Source organism: Dendropsophus ebraccatus, chromosome 4 (assembly GCF_027789765.1).
Source record: "Dendropsophus ebraccatus isolate aDenEbr1 chromosome 4, aDenEbr1.pat, whole genome shotgun sequence".
Lineage (NCBI taxonomy): Eukaryota > Metazoa > Chordata > Amphibia > Anura > Hylidae > Dendropsophus > Dendropsophus ebraccatus.
In genome coordinates, this window is record NC_091457.1 from 149,052,549 (window position 1) to 149,067,740 (window position 15,192).

The window sequence follows — 15,192 nt, forward strand, 5'->3', positions numbered from 1 at the left end:
GGACACTCTTAAATATCAGGCTTCATATAAGTTACTGTACTACACTGCCCACAATGCTTTGCGCCGCGCAGGAAGTCGCGCTTATTAAACGTCACTCCGTCGCCCTTATTGGTGAGCGGTTCGAAAAAGGGGGCAAAAAAACGCGTGTGTTTCCCAGCGGCCCCGGGCTCGGGTCGGCGGCATTTGTGAGCAGCTTGTTGTTCTGCGTGTGTGAACAGGAGAGACCCCCCCCCCCTGCGTGCGGCAAACATGGCGGCCATTCTGCAGCAGGTGCTGGAGAAGACCGAGCTGGCCAAGCTGCCCAAAGCCTTACAGGGCAAACTGGAGCGGTACCTGGCGGAGCAGCAGGGCGAGCTGGAGCAGCTGAAGTCCCGGCACGAGAAGTTCCGTGTGGACTGCGGTACGTGGGAGCAGTGGCGGCACCACGTGGGCTCTGCTACATCCCACGCCCACCGGGCTGTGCGGTTTCCTGCCTGTTGTCACTGTGCAGACGGCGCGGTTCTGCCACCTGTTACCTCTGAGTTAACGTAAAGGGGTATTCCACTCAAACATACATTTTTATATATTGCTGCCTATAGTGAGACTAATAATTCCTTCCATATCTGTTCAGTCACCTTCCCCCAGTTCTGAGCTGCTGCTTTCTGCTGAAGTGTGAGCTTTTATCTTCCTCTCCCCCCTCCTTCCTCCTCCCTTCCAAGATGGCTGATGAAAACAAGTCCCTGGTCCGCTGTATCTACAACTTTGTAGCTTCTTTGTAATGCCGGGAGGGTTATTCTGAGGTCAGGTTGCTGATGAACTCGCTGTAATTAAAGGGGTACTCCGGGCTGGGGTCATTTTTATTATACGGCTGGGGAGGGGGTGGATATAGAAGCCTCCAGTCACTTACCTCCCTGGTTTATGTGCCGGGTCCCGGATCGCGCTGCCCCATTCTCCCGTCCGGCTGCCGTTTCCTGGTCTGAGTTGCAGCTTGAGACGTGACGTCTCAGGGCAGCTCAGCCATAAAGCGGTCGGAGCGGAGTCCCGCCTCGGCCACTAAATGGCTGAGCTGCCTTGAGGTGTCATGTCTTAAGCCGCAGCTCAGACCAGGAAGCGGGACGGGAGAACGGGGCGCTGGAACCGGAGAGGTAAGTGACTGACGGCCTCTATATCCACCCCTCCCTGGCCATACAATAAAAATGACCCCAGCCCGGAGAACCTCTTTAATCCTCCCGGCATTAGAAAGTTGCAGATAGGAACTTGCTTACTTCAGCTGTATCAGAAGGGAGGGGGGAGGAGAGGGAGAGACGCTCACAGTTTTTTGTCTTCAGCAGAAAGCAGCAGCTCAGAACTGGGGGAAGGAGACTGGATAGATAATAACAAGTATGGAAAGAATTGTTAGTCTCATCATGGACAGTAACATATGAAAACTTATGTTTCAGTGGAATATCCGTTAAATCTGACGGACGACACTGTGCCTAATCTATGCCAGTATTCCCTCGCAGTGACCATGTCTGACTCCTCTGTATCACTTGCTCTGAGCTCTGCTGACACCATAGAAAAAGATGTAGAATAATATCCTTGACTCCTGTCTTAAGGGTCTCTGAGGTCTCATAAGTGACTGATCCAGACCGTGTCGTATGTCATCATGTCCTGCAGCGTCCTCCATGAGAAGGGATCAGTAATTCCATTAGTCACACATCTTGTCTTCTCTCTCCCCTATAGACCAGCAGTACTTTGAAATCGAGAAGCGTCTTGCACAAAGCCAGGAGCGCCTTGTAGCCGAATCGCAGGAGAGTCAGAGTCTGAGGGAACAGCTGGAGAAGAAATGTAGGTATCTAGATGCTGCACTATAGATGTGTTTTCAAAGCTTGAAGGGGTCATCCCACCTGTCCACAAATTAGGGGGTAACAAGCTGATCATGGGGGTCTAGCTGCTGGGACCCCTGCTGAACAGATGGATGGAGCCCATTGTGTGTGGCCAGCACGTGTTTCCAAACATTTTCCTTCATTCTTGAAATCGGTGGGTGTCACATCAGATTGTTGGCAGGGATGGGGAACCTTTGGCCCTCCAGCTGTTGCAAAACTACAATTCCCATTGGCTGTCCAGGCGTGATAGGAATTGTAGTTTTGCAACAGCTGGAGGGCCAAAGGTTTCCCATCCCCGCCTTAAAGGCATAACTTCTGATGTTGGAAATGCCGCTTAATGTGTATTACTAATATTACAATACTTAGTGTCACGATCGTTAAAAAAAATTTTTTTTTGTAGAAATCAATAGTCCAGGCCATTTTAAGAAACTTTGTAACTGGGTTTATTAGCTGAAAAATGCATTTTTACCATGAGAAAGCAGTTTGAAGCTCTCCCCCCTGTCTTCATGGTTTTCTATGGAGAGGGGAGGGGTGGACGGAGATGAGGCACCAAAACAGGATAACAAAGAGTTAATTTACAGCTACATCCCTGGGCTATCTCCTCTCAAGTTAGAACTGACCTATGAATACTGCCTTTACACAGCTCTCACTGTGTAATCCTTTGTTCTCTGCTGTAGACTAATCTCCCTCCTTCCCCCTCCCCTCTCCATAGGTTACACAGGGCCCGACTGATGTAAAAGAGTGGAGATTTCCTGATAATGAGGAGGGGGGGGGGGGCTGGGGAAAGGCTTTTTGAATGCAGATAATGGCATATTTGACTAATAAACCCAATTACATATTTTCTTAAGATGGCCTGTACTATTGATTTCTGCAAAAAAAAAAAAAAAAAAAGGCAGTGACACTTTAAGCAATTCCTAGTATATACTATAGAGCAGATCTGGTAGTGATGAAACTGACAAAGACTAGAGATGAGCGAATCTTGAGTTCACTCAGGTCTGTCTGAACCTGGGCATGAGGCATTTGATTACTGGTGGCTAAAAAAAATTGGATCCAGCCTTAGGGAGTACTGAAAAACCCATACCCATGAACGCGCTCATAGAACCGGGAAGCAGCCAGCGACCTGTGTCTAGGAGTTCCATCACCTTCAGTGGAAGGAGAAGAGGGATAAAACACTTGGGAACATAGAGCTTCTAAGTAAAACATTTCTCCTTATTGTGTCCATATGAAATGGTAGAGGACTTAAAGTGTACCTGCCGTTACAAGAGACATGCCAAAAGTTTTGATCGGTCCGGGTCTGAGTGCTCAGGTTTGAGAACCGGAACAAGACGTGCTGCAGTGCATCCACTCTTTGCTCTAAATTTTAAAGTCAGACTTCTAATAGGCTCCCATGGAGACCAACTTTTTTTAACATATATATATACATAGCGGAGAGGAGATGTGCTGCACCAGGGACACTTTAAAGGAGAAGTCCAGGCTCAGAATTTTTTTTTTTTTTTCCTAAAAGAGTAGTAGAGGAGGTAGCTGAACATAGCAACATGCTTCTGCCTCCCCAGCTTGATCAGTTGGACTTATAATGGAGCTCTATGAAGTCCGACTGATCACGTGACGAGAGGGCGCTCTATCGGCGGCTGTATTTCCCGCTCGGTATGGGTCTGAACACACAGACCCAGACCGATCAAAACTTTTGACATGTCAAGTTTTGTGAGGTGACAGTGACGCTTTAAAGTGATTCTATATAACAGACTGAAGCTTTTGTGTATTTATGTCTTTGCTTTGCTTATTGAAGGTGAGGAACAAAAAGAAGTGAATGAGAAGCTTAAAGATCTGGAGACGTCCAATGTCCGCCTCGTGGCCTTACAGGTTAGTTGTTTGTCATTCTGTGTGGCTGATCTGCAGCCCATGGCCGATCTGTGGGGTTTTCTGCCACTAGTGTATACACTTTAGTGGTGAGTCAGTTAGATTTTCTTAAGGCCCTATTACACAAAGCGATTATCGGACGTATTTGGCTGATAATCGCTTCATGTAATAAAAAACAACAATCAGTCGACGTGCACGATGTTGGCTTATTGTCTTTTAGTGTCTCTCAACATGTTGAACGACCAGTGATCCAGATACCAACAATTTGCTGCTGTCGCCCAGAGCAATAGGAGCGGCGGCAGCAGACCGCTGCTATCTTCTTATGGGCTCACTTACCTGGTGAACAAGGAGCGAGCAAGCGAGCGCTGACCTGCTGATCACCCCGTGTAATAGGGGCTTTACTCTGCAGAGAGATGTCAGGGCAGAGACTGATCAGGCACTGTGAATTACCATTGCAGATGTCTGGCAGCAGCCTACACTTCATCCTCCTTGGGGTAAAAGTCTTGTAATATGATAAGAGATGAGCCCAACTCAAGACTGGTCAGGTTTGTCTGAACCAGAGCATGTGATATTTGGTTACCGGTGGCTGAAGAAGTTGGATGCAGTCCTGGAAAACATACATACAACCTATGGTCTATGGCTGTACCCATGTTTTCCAGGCTGCATCCAACTTCCACCGGTAATCAAATGCAGAATCATCTTCGACAAGAAGTATAATTTAAGACATGCGTTAGTGTTCTGTTTTCTCATAACTTTATTTGTACTTTTCAGAGTCAGCTGACAAGAACCAAAGATTCTGTAGAAGCAGAAAAGCGAGAACTAGTGCGGACGAATGAGCGCCGGGCTCAAGAGCTGGAACATCTTAATGGTGAGGAATCCAAGTATAGTGAAGGTCGCCTCCTCTTCACCAGGAGTTTATTGTCCTGTGCGGCTCTTAGGACTAAAGTTAGCCAGACTCCTCATCTTCTGCAGCGACAATATAAATGCAGAATTAGGGGTCGTTCACATGTTCCGTGCACGGTCTGTAAATACAGACTATGTGATATGGAACGCACATCGGATCTTTCGGCATCATCATTCATGATAGGGCTGGGCTATAATGGGCTAAATCAATATCACGGTTATTTGAACGCATAACCTGGACGATTATTAGACTATAATTGAGAGATGGCCTTTTTGCAAACCACACCTCCTGATGTAAGAGAGTGGAGATTTCCTGATAATGAGCATTGAATAAGAAAGGGGGGGGGGCTGGGGGAAAGTCTTTTTGAATGCAGATAATGGCATATTTGCCTAATAAACCCAATTACATATTTTCAATTAACGTCCAACGATTTGAGAACATGTTGAAAGATCAATATGAACAATTTATCGCTTGATCATTCGCTGTGTTTACACAAGCCGATTATCGCTGAAATGTGATTGTTATTGCTAAAATTTGACCGATAATCGATGTGTGTAAAAGGACCATTAGTCTGTTGCCGTTATGAGGTCTCAGCCGAGTCCCTAATTCATGATGATGCCAGGGACTCTGAATCACTTTAAATGTTTGTGCTACTGTACTGACGCTATGCCAGAACAGTAGTGCAAATTTTTTTTCCATATTTCTAGCTAAACTGTTTTTTGAGAAACCCATCTAACATTCTGGGACCTGATTATTTGATCCCTCCCTCCTGTCCATTTTTATCAGATGACATAAAACGTCTTAATGAAAAGCTGAAGGACGCCAGTGCAGCAAAGATGGAGCTGCAATTAAAGCTGGATGAGATCCAGTCCTCAGAAATGTCCATCAAGGTAGGTTATGTGCTGAATTACGTACAACAAGTTCAGTAAAAAAAGCTAAGGGCACTCACTGAATCATAGCGATTCTACTTTATTTTGGCATATATTAAAACCTTCAGTGGCACATGTCGTTATTCAGCAGACACCAAACCTCTTCACATGCATAACACAAACATGACGGCCATTTTGCGCGCATGCTAACTTCATAGGATAGTTGCTGTATGGGAAGTGGGGTGGTGGTGATCAATGTTGTTCTTACTACTTTGATTATTTTCTGACACTCTGTAATATCAGTGGTCGTGGTTAGACACTTGCTAGCTGTAAATACTAATTTGACCCCCTTTCTCACCAGTATCGCGAGAAGCGCTTAGAGCAAGAAAAGGAACTTCTGCAAACCCAGAACAACTGGCTGAACAACGAACTGCGGTCGAAAACCGACGAACTATTATCTGTACAGAGACAGAAGGGGAACGAAATCCTAGAACTCAAAGGATCCCTGGAAAACAAAAAGGACGAGGTGAGTGTGAGGAGACATCGCTCAGGATGGATCTCGCTTTACGTATCATAGATGTGCCTACTAGACTTCCTCCGAGCCGGTGGTAAGCTGCTGCCGATGTTTTCATCCTGTTAGGTTACTCGACTGGAGGAACAGGTGAAAAGTCTGAAAACAAGCAATGAAAATCTACAGAAACAAGCCGAAGATCTCATGAATAAGCTGAAAGAGGTGAGATGTCAGTCACTATGACTGTGCCATAGTCTGGACCTCTGTTTCCTGGGGAAGTAACAGTGCATGGGAATAGCCATGGGTTTCATATTGGATTACAGAAGCTTTGTGAGCCGCAATACAGGGGTCTCTCAGCATATGATATTGATTGGTTCTGGACCATTGTATGTTGAGTTTATAACGCTATATAAAAAGGGGAAAACAAATGTAAAAGTCTAAGGAAAATAACCACACCATAGTACAGATAAATTGTGTAGAACTTAAAGTGTCACCGTCGTATTTATTTTTTTGCAGAAATTAATAGTAAAGACGATTTTAAGAAACTTTCTAACTGGGTTTATTAGGCAAATATGGCATTATCTGCATTCAAAAAGACTTTCCCCAGGTCCCCCCCCCCCCCCCCTCTCTCATCCACTGCTCATTATCAGGAAATCTCGACATTTACATCAGTCAAGCCCTGTCTGTTCTATGGAGGAGGAAGATTAGTCGGCAGCAGAGAGCAAAGGATTACACAGCGTGACCTGTGTGAAAACTGCTATTAAGAGGTTAGAGAGGTCAGTGCTGACTTCAGAGGAGAGAGCCCGGTAATGTAGCTGTAAATTAACTTTGTTGTCCTGTTTTGGTGCCTCATCTCCTTCCACCCTTCAAACTGCTTTTTCATGATAAAAAAGCATTTTTTGGCTAATAAACCCAATTACAAAGTTTCTTAAAATGGCCTGTACTATTGATTTCTGCAAAAAAAAAAAAAAATTAAACCACAGTGACACTTTAAATATTCAATAAATGGCTTTTTGGGGATGTATTTGGTCATTTTTCACCTGTAAAATGGGCATTTTATGGGTGCAGAAAATACACTGTACAGGGCCTACTGTAAGCAAAACTGCTTAAGGTCCCAGCTGCTCTAGAAGGTCTGCCATGCTGGGACTTGAAGTTCAGAACAGGAGAAAACGGGATTGCTTTTACTATACAGAACTTCTATCAGACAGACAAATAATTACCATGAAGGTAATTCCTCCTCCAGCAGCTCCCCTGCGCTCCTTCTTTTACTCCGCTCCATAGTTTAAGGACCTAGGAGATCATGGTTTGTACTTCCTGAAATTTAAGGTCCTTTGATGTCGTCAAAGGTTCTCAAACTCCAGGAAGTACGGAACCTATATTAATCAGGCAGAGACTACATTGATAATAGTAGCTGAAGTCCCAGCTGTGTGTCGATGTCGCCACAGGCAGGGACCAGTGATGTCCGGCATACTGATTTGAGTTGAATCTCATATGTTTGTTTAATACAGCATCAACTAACAATGGCTTCTCAGAGACCATGGCTAGTTGAATCCATCATGTGTTTAGGGTGTCGTATGTTGGGAAACCACTGTATATACAAACAGTACAGAAACTTGCTTAATGGATCGCCATGATTTGTTTTCCCTGAATGTATTAAAGCTTCGTTTTACCGTTTCAGGCAAAAGACCAGCAAGCAGGTGTGGAAGAGAAGTTTCATAATGAACTCAAAGCAAATATTAAACTCTGCAACCTCTATAAGGTAAGCGGAGAGCTCACAATGGTCCCTGTCTGAACTATTGCTTAGAAATTATAGTGAATGCATGACATCTGGCCCGACCCTTTTCCATATGCAGGGCAGCGGGCAGCGGTAGGGCAGCGGTAGGGAACCTTGGCTCTCCAGCTGTTGCAAAATTACAACTCCTATCATGCCTGGACAGCCAAAGCTTTAGCTTCCTAGTAGGGCTCCTAGTAGGGCTGGGCGATATGGCCAAAAAATAAAATCTCTATTTTTTTTAAAATTTTGGACGATTCTCGATTTTTTTTTTTTATTTTTTTTTTTTTTTTTTCTCTTTTTGCTAAACAAACAGGACATTTTTCTCCCTGCAGCATCAGAAACTATTTTATAGACGTTTGAGACAACAACAATATTGCTTCCCAGTGTAACAGTGCTCCTCCCGTGCCCCTATGTAGTAGACAAGCCCATTGTGTGCCCCATATAAGTAGTTTTCCCAAATATGTGCCCTATGTACTAGTGTATTAGTAGTACTACAGATGAGGGGATTAGCAGTACAGGTAAAGATGAGGGGTGTAGTAGTGGTAGTACAGGAACAGATGAGGGGTGCAGTAGTAGTAGTGCAGGTAAAGATGAGGGGTGTAGTAGTAGTACAGGTACAGATGAGAGTGTAGTAGTAGTACAGGTAAAGATGAGGGGTGTAGTAGTACAGGTACAGATGAGGGGTGTAATAGTAGTACAGGTACAGATTAGGAGTGTAGTAGTAGTACAGGTATAGATGAGGAGTGTAGTAGTAGTAGTACAGGTATAGATGAGCCTGGTGTAGTAGTAGTACAGGTACAGATGAGGAGTGTAGTAGTAGTACAGGTAAAGATGAGGGGTGTAGTAGTAGTACAGGTACAGATGAGGGGTGTAGTAGTAGTAGTACAGGTAAAGATGAGGGGTGTAGTAGTACAGGTACAGATGAGGAGTGTAGTAGTAGTACAGGTAAAGATGAGGGGTGTAATAGTAGTAGTACAGGTACAGATGAGGAGTGTAGTAGTAGTACAGGTATAGATGAGGAGTGTAGTAGTAGTAGTAGTAGTAGTAGTAGTAGTACAGGTATAGATGAGCCTGGTGTAGTAGTAGTACAGGTACAGATGAGGAGTGTAGTAGTAGTACAGGTAAAGATGAGGGGTGTAGTAGTAGTACAGGTACAGATGAGGGGTGTAGTAGTAGTAGTACAGGTAAAGATGAGGGGTGTAGTAGTACAGGTACAGATGAGGAGTGTAGTAGTAGTACAGGTAAAGATGAGGGGTGTAATAGTAGTAGTACAGGTACAGATGAGGAGTGTAGTAGTAGTACAGGTATAGATGAGGAGTGTAGTAGTAGTAGTAGTAGTAGTAGTAGTACAGGTATAGATGAGCCTGGTGTAGTAGTAGTACAGGTACAGATGAGGAGTGTAGTAGTAGTACAGGTAAAGATGAGGGGTGTAGTAGTAGTACAGGTACAGATGAGGGGTGTAGTAGTAGTAGTACAGGTAAAGATGAGGGGTGTAGTAGTACAGGTACAGATGAGGAGTGTAGTAGTAGTACAGGTAAAGATGAGGGGTGTAATAGTAGTAGTACAGGTACAGATGAGGAGTGTAGTAGTAGTACAGGTATAGATGAGGAGTGTAGTAGTAGTAGTAGTAGTAGTACAGGTATAGATGAGCCTGGTGTAGTAGTAGTACAGGTACAGATGAGGGGTGTAGTAGTAGTAGTACAGGTAAAGATGAGGGGTGTAGTAGTAGTACAGGTAAAGATGAGGGGTGTAGTAGTAGTACAGGTACAGATGAGGAGTGTAGTAGTAGTACAGGTATAGATGAGGAGTGTAGTAGTAGTAGTAGTAGTAGTAGTAGTACAGGTATAGATGAGCCTGGTGTAGTAGTAGTACAGGTACAGATGAGGAGTGTAGTAGTAGTACAGGTAAAGATGAGGGGTGTAGTAGTAGTACAGGTACAGATGAGGGGTGTAGTAGTAGTAGTACAGGTAAAGATGAGGGGTGTAGTAGTACAGGTACAGATGAGGAGTGTAGTAGTAGTACAGGTAAAGATGAGGGGTGTAATAGTAGTAGTACAGGTACAGATGAGGAGTGTAGTAGTAGTACAGGTATAGATGAGGAGTGTAGTAGTAGTAGTAGTAGTAGTAGTAGTAGTACAGGTATAGATGAGCCTGGTGTAGTAGTAGTACAGGTACAGATGAGGGGTGTAGTAGTAGTAGTACAGGTAAAGATGAGGGGTGTAGTAGTAGTACAGGTAAAGATGAGGGGTGTAGTAGTAGTACAGGTACAGATGAGGAGTGTAGTAGTAGTACAGGTATAGATGAGGAGTGTAGTAGTAGTAGTAGTACAGGTATAGGTGAGCCTGGTGTAGTAGTAGTAGTAGTACAGGTACAGATGAGGGGTGTAGTAGTACAGGTAAAGATGAGGGGTGTAGTAGTACAGGTACAGATGAGGAGTGCAGTAGTAGTACAGGTAAAGATGAGGGGTGTAGTAGTAGTACAGGTAAAGATGAGGGGTGTAGTAGTAGTACAGGTAAAGATGAGGGTCAGGGACATAGCTAAGAGTATGGGGCAGACTGGGGGGGAAGGGCATGGGGTACACTGGGCTGGAGAGCATGGGGTACACTGGGGGGGGCAAGTATGGGGCACACTGGGGGGAGCAAGGGGCAGACTAGGGGGGAAAGGCATGGGGTACACTGGGGGACATGCATGGGGCACACTGGGGGGGAGCATGGGGCAGATCGGGGGGAGAATAGGGCAGATCGGCAGGGGCATGGAGCAGACCGGGGCAGGAGGGAACATACCTGGTGTACCCGCTCTGCGCGGGCGCACACCACCGGCACTTGCGCTCTCCTCCCGCCCGCACTACTCCCCGCAGCGGACCCGCCCCCATAGCCAGACATATACGCGCGCTTCCTCCCGGCCGCACATGGAGGTCCCCGGAGGAGGCTGCAGATACTGAAGCATCGGGTGATAGTGTCGCTGCTGTACAGCTCCAGCACCTGCAGCGATCACCCGATGCTTCAGTATCTGCAGCCTCCTCTGGGGACCTCCACGTGCGGCCGGGAGGAAGCGCGCGTACACGTCCGGCTATGGGGGCGGGTCAGAGGCGGGGACATAGGAGGCTGCTGGGCGCTCTCGCTCCTCACGCTGTTTCAGTAGCTGGAGGATGCGAGCAGCCCGCCCGCGCGCCCAAATCCAACGATTTTTTTGGAAAATCGATTTTCGATTTTCCAAAAAAGTCAAATCGATTCTCAAATTCTGGGCGAATTAATCGAATTAATTCGATTAATCGCCCAGCCCTAGTTCCTAGTTTAGGTCCTTGATCTATAGGCTAGGGTGGAAAGCCACTATATAAGATGTGGACCTTTGTGAACAAGTTCGTAATTTTCGTATAACGCTCCTTTTAACCAGCAAAACCATTTAAAGGGAAACTGGCAATATCAATATGCCTGTGTCCAGATGAACGTCACTGGAGCATCGCACACATACCCCTTAGCGCTGCTGTGTTTTTTGGGGTCTTTGATAAAAACTTCTTTATTTCTGGACAGTATCACTGAGGCGGGTCTGTGACACTGTCTGTGCCCGCCCTGATTTCTGGCCACCGCTCTGTTCAGGCTGTACCCCCTCCCCTCAATCTCCTCCAGAATGATTGACAGGCTCATTTTGTAATCCCGCACAGCTGATGAGCTGGCTTTCAATTATTCTGTAGGAGGTTGGGCCTGAAGGACATGGTGGTGGCCAGAGAGCGTGGCGGGCACACAACAGACCCGCCTCTGTGACACGATCAGTCTGTAATAAAGAACATTTTTCTCTCCTCGCCCTATGACGGCACCCCTGGAGATGTCCATCTCCTACTCCCATTGGACAGGATACAGGAAATCACTGGATCTTTTAAAGAAGTAAACTTCCCTCCTCTCGTCAGTTTCTGTTTCCTGTCCCCATGGGAGCAGGAGCTGGAAGGGCTTCTTTCTCCCTTACCAACCCTGGATAAAAGAAGGTGACTGGGGGTTACCGGGTAATACTTTACCGGCTTCCCGGGGGCATCAGTCTCCGATGGTGGACCAGCCTCCTAGTCTGGTCTCCTACACCTCCGGAAGACTGGTCCCTGGGGCTCCCCTAGCTCTCCTCTGTACGGCTGGTGCTCCGGACTGCAGCGCTGCGCTCGCGCACACTGGCATGAGTAGCTGGAAGTACTGGGGAGGGGGTTGCACTGCCAGCCGTGTTCGGCAACTTCCGTGGTTTGCGCCTGCTCAGGTGAAGCGCCGGGAGGGTGTCACAGAGTCGGCGAGTGGCGGTGGGGGCGGACCAGTCGGTCACATGGACTCTCGGCGCCAGATTCAAAGGTGCTGTAAAGGACGCCAGGATCACACAGCAACGCCAAAGGTGCTGCTTGTGCTATCAGCATCTTGAACCTGGCAGCGTGGATACATGCATATCTGTACCATCAGTTTCCCTTTATAGTGGTCCTCCCTCCCAGCAGGAAAACCTAGGTGTTATAAATAAGCCTTCTGCTACATTGGGCTAATCCTCTGGTTTCTGGGCATACTTTTATATCAGCAGTCCTATCCATCAGCAAGATATAAGGCTTTAGGTTAATATGTAAACAAGGCCTAAGTGCCCAGGGGGCGGGTGTTCCCCAGCGCAGCATGAGCCCAGGTACGTCCAGCCCACCTCCTTTTAGTTTAGTGTCTAATAGAGAAGGTGGGTGCAAGCTGGTCGAGTTGGCAGTGATAAAATAACATGGACTGGCTAATCCTGGGCTCCTGCCGTCCTAAGGAACATCCTCAGGGCACGTGAGCCCATAGTAACAATATGGCTTATATCTTGGTGCTGGACAGGGCTATGGGGATTGGAGGGGTATACCCAGAATCCTGATGAGTCCTAGCTGGCCATGGGCTTATTTATACTTCTGTCTACTTGCTGACATCTTTTAAACAAAGATCCATTAAACCAGTTTTTTTTGCTTTTTAATTTTCCCAGAGCGCTTCTGAAGATTCTGAGACAAAGAGTGTAGAGCTGACCCGGGCCGTGGAGGAACTGCATAAACTACTCAAGGAAGCCGGAGATAGTAAGTTGGCATTTGTATTTCTACTCTGTCGCCCCTCCTAAACTTATCTTTTCGTAGCTAACATACTATACTACTACTAAGTGTACCTTTATAGAGATTATCTTCCAACCATTCTAAAAACATTGATCCAGGGAGAGGCAGCTCATGCTGGGCGGTACAGTTGCTGATATGGATTCTTAGATTTATGTCCGACCTGTTTGTTTTCGTGGGAGATAAGATGCCACCAGAGTCTGGCGGAGCAGAGAATGCATGTGCACAGAATTGTCTAAAGTCCCTTAGACTTGCATTGCAGTACTCCTGCAATGCAAGTCTATGAGACTTACGACAACTCCATATACAGAATTGAATGGTCCGTTTGAAGATTGCTTACTGCTGCAGTGCTGAAAAGACTTACGATACCATTTTAATAGGGATCTTTTGAACTATTTCTCCTCTCTTTTTCAGATAACGCATCTCTCCAGGATCAGCTTGGAGAACTGGAAGCTGCGAAAGCTCAAGCTGAGAAGGAACTCGGGGAACGAATCAGTAAACTGGAGAGAGAACTAGAAAATGCTAATGACTTGCTGTCTTCTACCAAGCGGAAAGGTAATTGGGAAACACCACCCAGTGTGCGACTGCGGTCAGCTAAGAATTAGTTTGGTCTTCCGTAATATTCAATTGGCCATTTTAACAATTATTTACATAAATACTACAAGGAAATATATAAAATAAATATATATTTATCAGATATATAACATTAACATTTTATACAATGTTTACAAGATGGATTAGCAGAAAGTTACATTCTGCCAATACAAGTCTATGGTGGGAGGAGGGGTAGCGAGAGAAACTGCATAAATGTTACACAACCTTACTGTGAGTAATAGATATTTGAAGGAACTATCTAGGCTTCGAGAAACATGGCCACCTTCTTCCAGAAACAGCACTACTGTTGTCATCAGTTTGGGTGTGGGGTTTTGCAGCTCAGTTCCTGGTGACTTGAAATACCAAACAAAACCTAAGGACGGGGTGGTGCTGTTTTTGCAAGGAAGGGTTGTTTTTGTTTTTTTGTTTTTATTTCTAATCCAGGGTAACCCGTTAACTTTTGATGCATCTGATGTCAATGTCTTTTGTGGCCTTTTCCCTTCCCCTTCAGGTGTTCTGTTGAGCGAAGAAGAATTGACTGCAATGTCCCCGACAGCTGCTGCTGTGGCAAAAGTTGTGAGACCAGGGATGAAATTGACAGAGGTAATGTGTGTGATCACCCCATTCTGATTGTACGAGTACTGTACTGTTTATTGTTAATTATTATATATTAATATTCTATATTCCAAGTTCCTTCCTTCCAAGTGTTAAAGCAACCCTTATACATTGTGTTTGGTTTTCCTCTCCAGCTCTATAACGCATATATGGAAACTCAAGATCAGTTGTTGATAGAAAAGCAGGAAAACAAAAGAATCACCAAGTACTTGGACGACATAGTAAAAGAAGTGGAGGCTAAAGCCCCCATTTTGAAACGTCAACGAGAAGAATATGAGCGTATGCAGAAAACAGTGGCCAGTCTTTCCGCAAAGCTTGAACAAGCTATGAAGGTAGTGTTTTTTTTTTGTTTTTTTTTATATATATGTATATTTTTTTTTCTCTTTTTTTTTTTTTCTTATTTTGCTAAAATTTCTCTTCTGCCTTTTAGGAAATTCAGCGTTTGCAAAATGAAACGGATAAGGCAAATAAACTTTCCTCTGTGCTCGAAAAAGAAAATCAGAGGCAGGATCTACAAGTGAAAGATATGTCCCAGCAGGTAGAGCTTTTTATATAGTTTTGTTGAGAAAAGGAACAAACAAAAGGGTCCTTGAGTTAGACCAGCCATGGACAACCTTCGGCCCTCCAGCTGTTGCAAAACTACAACTCCCATCATGCCTGGACAGCCAACGGCTGTCCACCCATGATGGTTATTGTAGTTATGCAACAGCTTCATCTAAAGTGATGACCTACTAACTAGGATATGCTACCAGATTATGATCAGTGGGAATCCAACCTCTAAGAACCCCAATAGAGCCTGAGCCCAGACCTATACAGGGTAATGTAACTCCATATCAGGTGATCTGGTGTGGTTGTACAGGGAAATGTTTGATTAGTGCTCTGGCACCATAATTCTCTGGATTGGTTAGGGTTTCTGTCCATGTGTCCTAGCTCAGATTATGCCCCATTTTTCTTGTTTTATATGTATATGACATTATAAGGTTTTAGCATATAATTCGGGGATAGGGTATCCTGGTTCTCCAGCTGTTGCAAGCTTTGGCTGTCCAGGCATGATGAGAATTGTAGTTTGCAACAGCTGGAGAGCCAAGGTTCCCTACCCCCGATGTGATTTTTTTTTTTTGGGGGGGGGGGGGGGCCTCAAAATC

General features: G+C 45.4%; 1 protein-coding gene across 4 annotated transcripts in view; it reads left to right on the top strand.

Moving 5' to 3' along the window:
- The first annotated feature begins 84 nt into the window (after window positions 1-84).
- The window catches only part of TPR (translocated promoter region, nuclear basket protein), a 38,073-nt gene continuing 22,965 nt past the window's right edge, over window positions 85-15,192 (top strand). For all 4 annotated transcript variants that reach the window (XM_069967432.1, XM_069967431.1, XM_069967435.1 and 1 more), the window contains exons 1-13: window positions 85-400; window positions 1,702-1,806; window positions 3,631-3,704; window positions 4,473-4,569; window positions 5,392-5,495; window positions 5,836-6,000; window positions 6,115-6,207; window positions 7,664-7,744; window positions 12,721-12,808; window positions 13,253-13,393; window positions 13,944-14,035; window positions 14,182-14,379; window positions 14,478-14,585. In XM_069967432.1, coding sequence (XP_069823533.1) covers window positions 250-400; window positions 1,702-1,806; window positions 3,631-3,704; window positions 4,473-4,569; window positions 5,392-5,495; window positions 5,836-6,000; window positions 6,115-6,207; window positions 7,664-7,744; window positions 12,721-12,808; window positions 13,253-13,393; window positions 13,944-14,035; window positions 14,182-14,379; window positions 14,478-14,585 — 1,497 coding nt within the window. In that variant the 5' untranslated portion in view covers window positions 85-249. The remainder of the gene's footprint in view (window positions 401-1,701; window positions 1,807-3,630; window positions 3,705-4,472; window positions 4,570-5,391; window positions 5,496-5,835; window positions 6,001-6,114; window positions 6,208-7,663; window positions 7,745-12,720; window positions 12,809-13,252; window positions 13,394-13,943; window positions 14,036-14,181; window positions 14,380-14,477; window positions 14,586-15,192) is intronic.